The 15550-nt window shown below is 36.3% G+C and overlaps 1 protein-coding gene across 1 annotated transcript in view; it reads right to left on the bottom strand.

Moving 5' to 3' along the window:
- Window positions 1-15550, bottom strand: part of CNTLN (centlein) — a gene marked incomplete at its 5' end in the record, with an annotated part of 202072 nt that overhangs the window by 21402 nt on the left and 165120 nt on the right. The window contains 4 exons of the mRNA XM_084304658.1: window positions 8985-9170; window positions 9509-9646; window positions 11383-11509; window positions 13235-13332. Coding sequence (XP_084160784.1) covers window positions 8985-9170; window positions 9509-9646; window positions 11383-11509; window positions 13235-13332 — 549 coding nt within the window. The remainder of the gene's footprint in view (window positions 1-8984; window positions 9171-9508; window positions 9647-11382; window positions 11510-13234; window positions 13333-15550) is intronic.

Below are 15550 nucleotides of genomic sequence, written 5' to 3'. Positions count from 1 at the left end.
TCCAAGTATAAGATTTTATAATTACCTATTATGCTTAGCATGTTTAAATGAAGAAATAAATAATCATTTGTATTGGGTTTACATGGCAAGGGTTAGGTGGCAAGGAGGGCTACAGGGGTGGCCTTTGTGGGCAGAGCCCAGCAGCTGCCCCATATCAGATGAGAGCCAGCTCCAGACAGCTACAAAAGGGACCTGCTGATGGTCAGAGCTGAGCCACAGAGTGATGCTGGCTGGGCCTCTAGGAGAGCAGACATAAGAAAAGGAAAAATAAACTGCTGCTCAACAGCAGCTGGGAGAGAGGAGAACAAGCCCTGCAGACCCCCAGGTCAGTGCAGCAGGAGGGCAGGAGGTGCTCCAGGCAGGCAGCAGCAGTTCCCCTGCGGGCTGTGGAGAGGCCCTGGTGGAGCAGGCTGTCCCCCTGCAGCCCATGGGTCCCACATGGAGCAGATCTCCACGCTCCAGCCCCCCCATGGGTGGAGGAGCCCCCGGTGGAGCAGGTGGATGTGGCCTGGAGGAGGCTGCAGCCCATGGAGAGCCCCCGCAGGAGCAGGGGGCCTGGGGGAAGCTGCTGCCCATGGGGGACCCATGCTGGAGCAGTTTGCTCCTGGGGGATGGATGGACCCCATGGTATGGAGCTACCCCATGTGGGAGCAGTGCTTGAAGAAATGCTGCCTGTGGGCAGCCCCTGAAGGCTCAGTTCGGGAAGGACGGCATCTCGTGGGAGGGACCCCACATAGAGCAGGGGCAGAGTGACCGTGAAGGAGTGATGGAGATGAAGTGCTACAGACTGACCGCAGCCCCCATTCCCCACTCCCCTGCACCCCTTGGTGGGAGGAGGTAGAAGTAGGTGGCTGGGGAGAAGGTGTTTTTAATTTGCTTTTAGTTTCTCACTGTGCTAGTCTACTAGTGATAGGCAATAAATTATATTAATCCTCTTATGCTGAGTTTGTTTTGCCCATGACGATAATTGGTGAACAATTTCCCTGTCCTTTTCTCAACCCTTGAGCCGTTATCGTCCTATTTTCTCCCCCTTTCCCTTTGAGGTGGGAGAGTCAGAGAACAGTTGTGGTTGAACTCAGCTGCTCAGCTGAGTAAAAGCACATCACTCAAATGGCATCTGTGTCTGATCTAGGTACCCATATTAAAAAGATGGTCTGCACACCTTGGGCGCAGAAGGTTAGAGTAGCATTACTGCTAAAATTAAATCCACAGATTCTGGCAATATATTCGGAAGAATTTCTTCACTGAAAGGGTTGTTAGACATTGGAACAGGCTGCCCAGGGAAGTGGTGGAGTCACCATCCCTGGAAGTCTTCAAAAGACGTTTAGATGTAGAGCTTAGGGATATGGTTTAGTGGAGGACTGTTAGCGTTAGGTTGGAGGTTGGACTCGATGACCTTGAGGTCTCTTCCAACCTAGAAATTCTGTGATTCTGTGATTCTGTGATTCACCAATGGAAATGTCCTATGTAGAACATTTCTTAGTGTCTCACTATAACTAGAAAATTCTGAGAGTGCATTGCAAGGACTTTCTTCTATCAAAAGAACTGACTGTAGTTTGACATGAAGTCAGTAGCAGTACTTCTATTGCTCTCTTGTTGGAAAGGAACTGATCAAAAGCCATAAAATATTTTCCAAATATTTGAACCTTCCAAAACAAATCATCTCTAATTCTATTTAGTTTCTCTTTTTCTCTCTTCTTGAGATAAAGAACAAATAGGATACCATCTGCACATGGCCATTCCAAGAATATGCTTTATGGCAATGTTCTATCATTCCCAAAACAGAACAGTTCAAGAGAAAATGACAATGATAAATATTAGAAATTTTTCAAATAGCAGGATTTTTTTAACAAGAAAAGGATGAGTCATTAATTAGGTCCTTTGTAACACGAAAACTAGCTTCATATGACATTTTCAATCAGAACTGCCACTAAAAAAGGCAGCCCCAACACCTCTATCCTACATCTTTGCTCTGACCCCTTGGTGGTGCACTAAAACTGGGGCCCTGCATTTTCAAAAGTTTAACTTAAATAGGTGCATTTTCCTGAGATATGTCACTGTTAACTTGGCGTGATGTTTATGAAATCTTGTGGAAGTTTCATTAGGACAGAAATGAACAGTAAGAGTCACTCAGAGGTGGAACTTTTAAAAGAAGTGGGAGCATTTTAACAGTAGTGTTAACTTATCTTAAACTGCATATTAAACTACAGCCAAAGGTAGCGGTGAGAAAATATGCCATGGGGAAAATAAAAAAAAAATAAAAAAAAAATGCCAGAATAAAGATAAACTGCAGAAAGGTATGAAAGACTGACATATATTAGGATTTAGGGTAAGTTGACTGAATGGCAAAGGACTGTCAGATCATCACTCAGCCAAGCAGAAGTGGAAGGAGGCCTCTGATGTATACGGCTGCATGTGGCTATGTATCAACCAACAGAGCAAGGGGAAAATGCAACTAGCTTAAGGCCTGCTCTGAGTAGCAGAAATGAGGGCAGATGTCTTAGGAGAATCAGAGTTAGATCCCCAAGTAAATCCACTAAGCTTGCCAAATAAACTGCCACGGGTCTTGATTTTGGCAGTCAATTTTATCAGATGGTTATATGGGAGACCTATCAAGAACAATGCCAGAACAGACCAGATGTGAACTGTGCTTCAGGGGTATTCTCTATGGAGAGCACACACCTCCCAAATCACAGAGGCTTTATGGAAGTGAGAAATGCACTATGCTGACTTTAAAGCACTCAGTCGCCATCACCTATTTGTTATAGCAGTAGTTGAATATAGGCCTTATCAGAATTTTGAAACATCTTCATCTAGCTCAGAAAATTCGGAGATTCCACACTCATGCAGATGTTACCACTGCAGACCATTTTTTTTTGTTTGTTTGTGTGTGTGTGTGTGTTCCTGATGTACAAGTTGAATAAGACAGACAATGTTACTGGGTCTTAAGTTTCAGGAAGAATCTGTGGCAGGAATATATGGTCAAACCATAAATTATTATTATTTTTTTTTTTTAAAAAAAAGCACTATAATGAAAGAAAACAATTAGGGAGGATTTTGGACAGTTTCATATCAAACTATGAAAACATGCTCTATCCTATTTTCAGTGGGCACCCAGTCAAGCTGGGTTCTTCACAGCACTCTGGGAACACCTAAAAATCATGAATTACTTTGCAATTCAACCTTTTAGGTGATTTTTCATCTATTTTACATATTACTGATATTGCATAATGTACAATGAATAGTAATCTTTATCAACTGACTTGCACTTTCTTCAAGGAAAGAAATCAGGTTTATTCAACATAAATTATTTTCCATAAAGCCATTCTAAGAAGTATAACTATGCCTCTATACTTTAATAGTTTAAGAATTTAATTTTGTATCAGATTTTCATTATTTTAGCCAGAAATTAGGTCAGACTAACTGGCCTACAGATATCTGTCTTGACTTTATTTTTTGAATATCGACTCAATATTAGCATTTTAAAACTACTCCAATACTTGTGCCAGTTTTGAGCATATACTTTGAATACTTACAGAAAATGAGGACTAGTAACTAATAAAATTCCTTAACCAGCCCCATAACAGTGTAAGACCAAGAAATTCTCAGTTTACAGTACTACTTCTTACTAGAAATTGTTTAAAATACTCCTCTGGTTATGAGTAGATTGGGCATGTTTCATCATCTTCATATAACATCAGACTACTTCCTTCCAGATACGCAACACAAATATTTATACAAGATTTCTATCTTTACACTACTACAGAGTTGCTTTGTCTAGTAACAGTTCATATCCAGCATGTAATATCTACCTTCTTATTAGCATATTTTAAAATCCTACCCTTCTGTGGGGCAGAAAAATTCTTGGCCTTGCTAAACACAGATTTCACAGAAAAGCTGAAATGGAATGTTACTGAAAGCACTTTAACCCTGCCTGCCTACTTTCCATGTATAGGCTCCACTACAGAATCACAGAATTGTCTAGGTTGGAAGAGACCTCAAGATCACTGAGTCCAATCTCTGACCTAACACTAACAAGTCCTCCACTAAACCATATTGCTAAGTTCAACATCTAAATGTCTTTTAAAGACCTCCAGGGATGGCGACTCCACCACTTCCCTGGGCAGCCCATTCCAATGCCTAACAACCCTCTTGGTAAAGAAGTTTTTCCTAATATCCAACCTAAAACACCCCTGGTGCAACTTTAGCCCGTTCCCCCTTGTCCTGTCACCAGGCACGTAGGAGAACAGACCAACCCCCACCTCGCTACAGCCTCCCTTGAGGTACCTATAGAGAGCGATAAGGTCGCCCCTGAGCCTCCTCTTCTCCAGGCTGAACAAACCCAGCTCCCTCAGTTGCTCCTCGTAGGACTTGTTCTCCAGGCCCCTCACCAGCTTCGTCGCCCTTCTCTGGACTCGCTCAAGCACCTCCATGTCCTTCTTGTAGCGAGGGGCCTAAAACTGAACACAGGACTTGAGGTGCGGCCTCACCAGAGCCGAGTACAGGGGGACGATCACCTCCCTAGCCCTGCTGGCCACACTGTTTCTTATACAAGCCAGGATGCCGTTGGCCTTCTTGGCCACCTGAGCACACTGCTGGCTCATATTCAGCTGACTATCCACCATCACGCCCAGGTCCTTCTCTGCCTGGCAGCTCTCCAACCATTCCTCTCCCAGCCTGTAGCGCTGCTTGGGGTTATTGCACCCCAGATGCAGGACCCGGCACTTGGCCTTGTTGAACTTCATACAGTTTCATCTTATCTTATCCTAATCTCCATCCAATATACCCTATTGCTACTCACATTTTCAGGTTATCACCTATAATCAATTTCCTACTTCCTTTATTTTGCCTTTTTATTTCTAAATATTGTATTCTCTTTCCTATCAAACTGAAATAGACATCTATAAGGAGCTATCCTCTAATTGTGGAGCTATGTTTTTTTATTACTTAAACTGTTATAGTACACATTTTTTCATATCTTTTCCTAGCCTAAATCTTCCTATCACAGCGTTGAAGAATGAGCTACTCTGAATCAGCAATGTCTACTATTTCAGGTGCCCTTTTTATTCCCCCTGAATGTGATTTAAGGCCTAACGCCTGATCCCTATACCACACTCCAACAAAAATGATTTCAGGAATAACTTACAACATATTAGATACAGCATTTTTCTTTCTAATTGTATCTTCTGTGATTTTTAGAAGCTATCACTGGAGTTTACAATCTAGCAGTTTTGGTTACCTACCTAAGCTCCCAAAATGTGATCTCTGTAGCAATGCAGTGCTTTACTGTACATTACAAATATGTGATTAACTAGTAACTTATTAAATACTCTAATTTGATCCAGTGGTATATAACTAACTGCTACCAGAAACCTCTCCTCTAGGTTTCCTGACTTAGCATATTGATCCAAATGCACTCAAGATCCTGTCTTTCTGAGTTATCAATGTCTCTAGAAACAAGTAATAGTGTCTTTTAATGCAGAATGCCAGCTCTATCCTCTGCTCTCCCTCCCAGCTCACAGACATCTCTTTTACACATTCTCCCTAATATTAAAATACTTCTTGAATGGAACAGTTATGTGTAACTGGACAAGTGCATACCGGAAATGTTTACAATAAAATTATGTAATATCATCCAACAATGATTCTTTTTGTCTGTTACATGTAACTGCTATTTGAAATTGAGTTTTACCCATTTGCTTTCTTTGTTCAGACTCTTTACATATTAGTACAGAAAATCTGTTATTTTCTCTTTGCATTCCTTAGACAAATCCAATTTGTTTGTGATAGCCTACATTAGCCTACATGAGATTTAAAAAAAATAAAATAATTTTATGAAATCTTCATCTTATGTTTATCAGCTTGCTGGTGACCTTCTAATTACCAATTAAGCACCACACTCAGATCATTCTGTTTAAAGTTGATTTACAAAGCTCCTCTACCATTAGAATATGGTTCAATATTTCATAATACCAAAGCCTTAAGCTTCACCTCAGTTGCACACCTAATTGTTAATATTAGTACTTTCCGCCTTTTTCTCTTGTGGAGACTGATGATGTATATTTTTTTCCCTCTTGTGTGTGGAACCCTTAACTTTTATAGTCCATCAAGTTGATGTGATGCTACATCGTTAGTTCATGTGTTTTCTGACCTCTGACAATTTGTTGGATACTTACAGTAACATTCAATTTTGCTAAGACACTTCATAATCCCTTTGAAGAAAAAGGGCACACTGCTGTCAGTGTCCTTTGCTGAATTAACTCTCTTCTCATAATATAGGTAGTAGTCATTGTTTATTACTGCTTATGGTCCTGCTGCATACTCACACTAGGTTCCAAGAACAATGACTGTCCTGTTACAGAAGCCCCTTCATTCCTTCGAAGTTCGAGCCCTCAATATTCTGTTATTCACTACATATGAATTCATACTATGCATTATATGTACTATAAGTATTCATAATTCTCAAAATAATATGATTATTTTGGCAAAGGCCAATGCTTCTTGACTCTCCTTCCTTTTGGATCACATACCTACAATCCACTTTTTTAGTTTTTACCTCTAATTGATCCCTACAGGTTTGATTTCAAGAATAACTACTCAATAGTTGCATTTCAAGACGTACTTCATAGGTGCATTTAATTTTCTTAGATGCTATGAGGTATCCCAAATATCTCCTGCCTATATTTTCTAATGTATATTAGCCATTCCTGCTTCATGTATCAGAGTCATTTTCTTCTTCAGAATGATAAGAAGAAATACAAGAAAGACAGGGATCTTCTGGAAAGAGTCCAGCGGAGGGCCACAAAGATGATCCGGGGCCTGGAGCATCTTCCCTATGAAGAAAGGCTGAGAGACCTGGGTCTGTTCAGCCTGGAGAAAAGAAGACTGAGAGGGGATCTCATCAATGTGAATAAATATCTGAGTGGTGGGGGACAGAAGGATGTAGCCAACCTCTTCTCAGTGGTTTGTGGGGATAGGACAAGGGGCAATGGCTGCAAGTTAGAGCACAGGAAGTTCCGCACCAACACGCGAAAGAACTTCTTGATGGTGAGGGTGACGGAGCACTGGAACAGGCTGCCTAGAGAGGTTGTGGAGTCTCCTTCTCTGGAGATATTCAAGGCCTGTCTGGAACCCCTACAGTTCTGTGATTCTGTGAAAATTAAAAACAGGATATAAAAAAACACCACAGTGATTTCTATCTGAATTTTTCCATAACTAACTGCTATAGAAAGAGCAAGCCACACTCTCTTCTCTGAAGTTCCTCTATTAGCTGAACCTATTCATTAACAATGTTGAAAAGACTTAATTGTATGTTAAAAAGAACTACATAATGTCATGAGATACATGGAAAAAATAAAAAAATAAAAACTGATTTAAATTGATTAATGAGGAAAAGATTACACTTGCACTCAGAAAAATCAAGTCAGGCTTGAAAAATGAACATAATAGAAGACAAAGGTAAAAGAGTATACAAATATGTTGAACAAGTTCAGAAAGAGAGAGAGTTTAAACTTGATTAAATTTGATCTCTATAAGGAAAAACTTATTTGAATTACTGAGACTAGAGGGAGAACCAGACATCAAGGTCATAGGAAAACTGACAGCCACCTGGAAGGAGACAGTAGAAATGAGGGAAACTGGACTTCAAAGGAAGAGCTGGTGCAGGAAAAAGCACAGTCACTTACTGTGACATCTTGATCTTCCTTTACAGGCTATTGCATGAAATACCTAAGAATTATTTTGAGGTGATTTACTCAATATACTACAAAATTCAATTGAAACACCATGATTTTTAAGTATACTTTTTACAGTGGTATACTGTGAAAAATTCTGTTTTCAGAGAACTTTTTTTCCCATAAATATTTCGTACCTAACTAAAGAAAGCAGTCTTCTAAGGAACCGATGAACTTCTAAGGTTCATCAATGTTTGAATTCTACAGAGCATTGTTATTTTCAAAAAATTTTTCTGCAAAGTAACAGTAGTCAGAAAAACTGTTATTTGAAATTTGCATGCATATTCTTTTATCCAGGAGAAAAAAATACATATTTAGTTTTAGTACCTATATATTACTATTATTTATAAAGAAACTGCATTTTGTGTGTGTGTGTGTGTGTGTGTACAGTACAACCATATAAATGCTAAAGAATATTTATGGTTGTTAACAGAAAAGCAGCGATATTATTCAACAACAAATGAAGCATCACGATATTTGCTAATACGTGATTTGTGTCATTAATGCTACTTTTGAGAACAGAAGATCTTTTACTTTCTCATTTTCTAATTTCTGATAAACTTTTCGTTATGGGAGTATGTAAGGTATCTATAGTATAAACACTTGCTTATCTCCTTTTTCAATAATTGCTACTGCATTTTATTCAATGTAGTCATTCCATATCAGCCTGAATGAAGAGTGAATTGTGGCTCTGTCATCTGTCAGGATGCTTTATAAAAAAAATAGATAGACATTACATTAATTCAGATTTTCCCATACTTAGCCAGAAATAACCATGTAGCTATGGAAAGAACACTATTTTTTTCCTCCTAGAGGAACCATTCTGTATTAGAAGAAAGTTAATCTTTCCCCATGAAAGTTAAGTTTCAAAAACACGTGCTTGTGGGAAATGAGGTAATTCACACTAATCAACAGATATGAGTTGTATTCTCTGAAGTGCTGGAATTTTTTTTTTTCCAGAGTAATTTACTACACAATTATGCATTTTTTTTCTTGGACATAAGCATGCTGGCAGCGATGTACAAAAAGGTGACCAATATGAATGATGGAATTCTAGAGAAATCTAGGCAACAGACCTAGAGCCATTCGGACCAGTTCAGAGCTAACACACAGCCAGTACATGACCTTCAAAGACTGTCCCAGATCAGTGAATGCAGCAAAGATTAGCCCCACTTGGTCTTTTGCCTTTTTACTTTCACCCAGGACTACACTTTTTTAGGTGAACACTCAAAAGAAAATCCAAATTCAAACCTTCACAAATGTCATGAACTCTTCTACTCTGTCATTGGCGAGCAGCAGCTTCTTCTGAATTGTTTCCAAAGCCTGACCACTCCGTTTAGCCAAACCATGTAGTTGTTGAGATGCAGCAGTCTCAAGTTCAGTCATGGCACGTTCAGTCTCAGTCATTTTGCTCTCTAGATTGGAAAGCTTGACATCCTGAAATACATCGAGAGAAACAGGAGTGACACAATAAAAGCTGATAGGCAGATATGCCAGCTTACAAAGAAACGTCCCACAAAATGGTAAGTATCACAAAACACTTAAAATGTGATTTCACAAGAAAAAAGTAATTTCATTTGCTGTCATTACATCCATATTTCAGTGTATACATTTCAGTGAGGTGAGTGAATGAAATCAGTGACATACATTAGTGTTCTTCTGTTCTTTTTTACCTTTATGTATTTAAAAAGGCTAAGCCAATGACCTTGCAACTTTTCATTTGAAAGAAAGATATGAAAAGGTTTCACAGTAAACTCATCACAAAGCTATTATACCTTTTTCTCCAACTCATCTTTAGTCTTGTGATACATCTGCTCATAATGAGACTTCTCTTTTGTAGCTACATTAAGCCTTTGTTTCAGTGAGTCAATGGAAGCCTTCTTGTTTGAACAGTCTTCGTTCAGTGACTTTAGCTGAAACAAAAGCAAAGAGCAACTTGATTAATAGAAATAAAAAATAAAAATAAACAGAAATAAATAAAAATAAATAGAAATAAAATTTAAAAATAAAAACTAAATCTAAAACAAGCCTATACATACTGCATAATATACCTCTCTGTATTATATAAATTACTTGATAAAAGTACCTTTTTCTGAAATTACAAAGTCTACTGCTGATCAGGTAGAGATCAGTTTCCATGCACTTTCCTGTAACATAAAGCCTTGACTTGTATGAAATGTACAGAAAATCTCTTCATTTGCAGCACTGTTAAGTTTAGATATATTTTACCGTCACTATGAATCCAAATGTGAATAGCTTCTACTGATTTCTTGTATCTTTCAGAAGCAAAATATATTAATTAAAACCTAGCTGAGAAACTGGTGACTGTCTACAAGCCAACAGTCTCTACAACATATTATAATAATTATTATTATATTTTTCCATACAGTGCGAACCTTGATTCTGGATGAAATGAAATAGACTAGCACTCCTAGAAAATCATTCAGTTCTCCAGTGAAGAACTCAGTTCTTCAGTTCTTAACAATACTAATCAGAAAGTTGTCCAGACAGTATTGAGTAACAGGGAATTTCTTTAATCTGCTGCTGAAGTTAATGTGAAATTTATGAAGTTGATTTTCCATATAGAATAATCAAAGTAATGTATGGAATTTGATTATCTGGAATCTAAAAAATGCAGCAGTTAATATACTCAAAGAACAGGATTAAAGTACATCATTCCATTCTAAATCTTGTCTTCAAAAGCAAAACCAGGTACTTCTCTCGTTTCATACATCTCCCTTGCTTACTTATGCTTTCACTCTCTGGCTGAGGTTTTCTTAATAACAACCTGGCTTTGGCGTGGAGGGTAAGAGAGTAGCTCTCTCTAGAGCTGAAAGTGCTTAATGACTTCAAGCAGAGGTAGTGCCTGTAGTATAAAGCAAGCACCTGCATTCTAGGATAACAAAAGCAAGCTGGTAAATTGTTTATTTCTATTTCAGGGTCACATGCTGCATAACCTCACACATAACAAAATGTCATGATCAAGAATGTCATGATTTTCAGGAATTAAAGGTGGAAGTGCAATACATTGGTTGGATAATATAGAAAGATGCCAAGACATAAACTAATTCTTCTGGCTTCCATGAAATTGTCCCAGATTTTTGCAGGAGAAATAATTTGCTATAGAAATGAAATTCTACTTATATGAATAGAATTACATTAAGCGTTAAAACCAAAGAAGTGTGACTCATTCATAATATTGCAGTCCAAAACAGATTAACACATTAAACCATTTAAATACTATAGCCAGGAGTTGTGCATGCACTTCATTAGCATATGTCAAGTAAAATCATCCTTGTTTCAGGTCTGCTGTACTTTATGAACTTAGACTCCATAAAACTAAATATCACTACAACTAAATCTCTCTACTTAGAGCATGTCTCTGCAATTCAGTGTTCTGAATTCTTCAAATTTTAATTATACCTCTAGTGAACATACATGTACATTAAATTATGCTGAATACATCCAAACTATCACCATATAGTGATTTCATACAAATTACAGTGGGGAGAGTTACACAGTTAAATTAACTGTACCTTGTTTTCTTAAAGCAATATATTAATTTAGTATGTATAGTGCATTGAAATAATTTATGCAAATACACCAGCTTTTGGTTTTCATGAAACTACAGCTAGCAAAAAAGAAGTACCTTTCTCTCAAGGCTATCTAATGTTTCAGTACAAGCTTTCTCATTTTCTTGATATGCTTTTAGACGAGACCGTAAGTCTTCTATCAAATGTCTTTTCATATTAAGGTCCCTCTCCAATCGAGAAATCCTAAAAGGGAAGAAGTTACACTGCATGTCACTGTTAGAAAATATTGCTAATACACATTTTTTTAAACAACTAAGGCGTATAAATGCAGTAGAGAAACTACCATTCTGTAGCTTTTGAATGTTTTTTAAATACAAGTTTATTAAAATCTTGAAACTTAGCTTATTCTTAAACTAAAAGAATGACATTGTTTCCTGTTAAAGAGACCTATTTCTAAATATTCAATTTATTTGTGATTTGCTTTTTTGCTTTGGTTTATGTTCTAACTTGCATTATCTGAACTCATATGATACTTCCTAACTATTATCAAAAAAAGACAGTTTAATTAATTACACTTCTTTGATGTCTGAAGTACATATCTTTCAAACATCATTTTGTTCAAAATTCTTTTTAAAAGAAAGTGAAGGGAAGAATTCTTTCATCCAACTCAGTAAGGCACAGATACATGAAGAAACACTACCACTGTATTATAATGCCAGATAAGACAATTCTTAAAATCTGAAAAAAACAAGAAATAAAACTCTTCACAAACTTCTGAACTAAAGAGACTTTCATGTACTACAAGAAAATCTCCATTTAATAAGAAAATTACGTGTTAATCAATGCCTCCATGGTTATGATACACATTAAATATAAACATAAGCAATACCTAACACCTGAATTACAGACATCTGGATTTCTTTTTATGAAAGCAAAATGATAATATATTCAGGAAAAAAATATTGTTTGATATCATGCCAGTGTCATATTAAAAAATCAGGAAACTAATGCATCTTAACATTTCTTCCACCTATTTCACATCTACATTATTTTGGTTTTGTTGATTAAATCTTAATGTTTATGAAAAAGCAGTTATTTATTTTATCAAGGAAGCATGATAACTGGTAACTCTATTTTATAAAGTTCAGTTTAAACACCATGGTAGAAGATTTCAGTTTTATTTTAAACCAAAAATATACCATATACACAATTTAACCATTTTAAAAGTTCTCTGTTTCTGAAATGAACAAATTTTCAGATAAGTAAACAGCCTTTTTCCTACAAATAAAAAAAATACAGTTGTTAGAGGATTTAAACTCTGGGACAGGCAAGAAATTCACAGATAAACTAATAGGTTATGTTTTTATTGTACTATAATTGATGAACTGTATTACATCAATTAAAGTAAGTAGGCAGAATAAAAATCTCAGTTACATACTTTAAACCAATACATGTGAATTTCAAACGAGTGATAAGCCTTAATCAATTCAAATAAAAACAAATACAACTGTCCTTTTTAACTGTTATGAATGTAAAACTGGATAGTTAATCTTGTTTAAGCATCTTAACCTTGACATGTCTCTTAGCCCCTAGGCAAAGAATTACTGTATGTGAAACATGGCGTTTAAAGTGCTGAGGAATTCATTTAGACTTACATCAAGGACTAAAAAAAAAAAAGTCCACTTTATGGTGTGAGTTCCAATTTAAGGTATACTTATTATAACACAGATATTGTATCTAGCTATTGTAGCTGAACATAACAGTTTAAACATGCAATTTTAGCATGTACTTCTCTAATTTTTAAAACAAACAAGCAAACAAAAAACCGAACCTGAATGGTAAGAGTCTGCAAGATTATAATGAAAACAGAAATCTAACATTCTCTTACACATCTAATAGTGATATAGTACCGATTATACAGCTGCCACCGGGTGGCACCAAACACAACGGAGAGAAAGGTAAACATACTTCACTTGAAGTTCCCGAATCTGTTCTTCTTTTTGCTGGACTTCATTTTTCAAAGACTTAATGGTGGTTGATTGCTTAGTGATTTCATTATTCGAATTCTATATTGGAGAATATAAACAAATCATATTGAATATTATCTCAGCCAACAGTAAATTTGTTTGAAATAATGGGATCTGTAAACTTCCCCCTATTATATGAATTTTCTTAAATGTTAACTGGAATCTGCTACATTGTGCAAAGGAAGAATTTTTATTTTTCAGCAACACTGAAGCAAAAATATTTCCATTAGAAAATATGCTCAAAATCAGTACCCTTCCACTGGTATGAAAATATATGATTAATAGATGTTCCCCAGGACACCTGCAAGCTCAAAGCAGTATCAGGACCAAATTTTCTCTTGCATAGTACAGTTAGCTAAAAAGGTAACAGGAAAGAAGAGAAGTAAAATCAGGTCTTTATTTGAAATTATGCTTGAAAATATGCTTAAATGGTTCTGGAGCACAAGAGTATGTTTTCCAATAATCCCTTTCATCTTGTTCATTTGAATATACAAGAAAACCCACTGCAGGAACTGTTGGTTTTGTGTCCCTTAAAAATCAAAGCAGAAGACAAAACATTTCCATTCAGCCATACTAACACAAATCCTGTATTTCTGCAACAAAAAGTATGATATTAATGTTCAGGCACACGTAATGCCAGCTATGGGGAATTATACCTTTGTATTGTTACCTTTTGTTGTTGTATATAGTAAGAAGTTAAAAAAATAATAATAATCCTCAACTCCTCCATGCAAACACACGTATAATATACCCAAGATTTAGTTAAGAACTATTTAATCACTCTACAGAAATAAAAATATAAAATTTACCTAGAGTAGCCATCTTAGCAATATGAGCATATGCTTTGAATGCCATTGCTGAAAATGGCAGCTCAAATTTATTGCATGTAGAGATTTCAAAACTCCAAAAGGTGTTGAAAAAATATGCATATGCATGAAGAGTATGCACAACATATATGCATGTCTTTTTGCAGGTTCAGCCAATGTGCTAAAGCATTTTATTCATTATGTATAAACAATAATTGAACAGATCAGACATGCTGTAAACAAAGATTCTTCAGGAGAATTTCTCTGCTCAGTGCAGACTTGTAACACCTATTAACATTAATGGGAGTATTGTACATAACTCTGTGGACCTCAAGGGGAGTATATATTCTTGTGTGCATAGTTAGATGTAAAATATTGTTCTTAATAACTTGTCTAGTCTATTTGCTATTATTATAATATGAGGTATTAACAGAAAATTGTTAAAATGATGTATGATAACAGAATATTCCTGAGTTTCCTGAGACCTGTTTGCTGAGGCTGAACTTCATTAGTATGAAGCAAAGCACCCAGTTACATGGTTTATACACCAGATATGAACTCAGATACTTAGGTGGGCCTCTGTAGAGGCTCAGAGGTAAAGACATATGCTTACAGTATTTTCCTTCCAAACTCATCATCCACACCTAACACACTTCTACCTACTGGCAAAGTTACAAAGAATCATTACATACAACACAAATAAACATTGCAAAGTTAGCTCAGAGAAAGAATGAACAAAACCAGGTACTTTGAGATTTTGAGCTGTAAAGAAAGGTTTTGCAGCTTGTATCTTCAGGCATTCAGAAGAGTAACTTTCTATAACCTCAAACAACAGTTGACAACTTTTGTGAATTTATTCTGCTAAAAATGACTTACAGGGCTTACATTTTTGAAAAATTATCAGGTCAAAGTAAAACTAACAGTGACTTGATATAAGTAGCTTTTCAGGCCTTCACAGTCAAAACACTCATCCAATTTATCCACCAGTTATGTCATTCTACTAACCTGGATTTGGAGTCACATATTATGTTTACTTTAAATGTGGTTTTGCCTAGATCATTAATATTCCATTTTCTAACACTGAAAATGTAAGACTTCTTTAAGAAGGAATTGAAAGTCATATTAGTATTTTTGACATCAGATTCATATGTGATGTTAAATACTTCTTGTTAAATGCTTCCTCAGCTAAGGAAACACAAAAAAAAAAACTTTCATTTTTCAGTAAAGTATTTTGCAATTCATATGTAGTGGACAAACAGTAGATTTCTAGCATGAACGTTACTTATATTTTACCAAAAAATCCTCATTTTTATTTTTCTTATTTTCATAAAGCAAATGACTACTGGATTTTTGGATGTCACTCATAAAAAGAACTAAACTTATTAACAGATATTAGCACTTAGCAGCATCAGAAGCAGACGAGGCAAAACCAAACGTGAAATCAACACTGA

The sequence above is a fragment of the Netta rufina genome (genome assembly GCF_964035555.1).
Source record: "Netta rufina genome assembly, chromosome: Z".
NCBI classification, from domain to species: Eukaryota; Metazoa; Chordata; class Aves; order Anseriformes; family Anatidae; genus Netta; species Netta rufina.
Note: the sequence above shows the minus strand (reverse complement) of the source record. Positions and strands in the feature narration are given on the sequence as shown.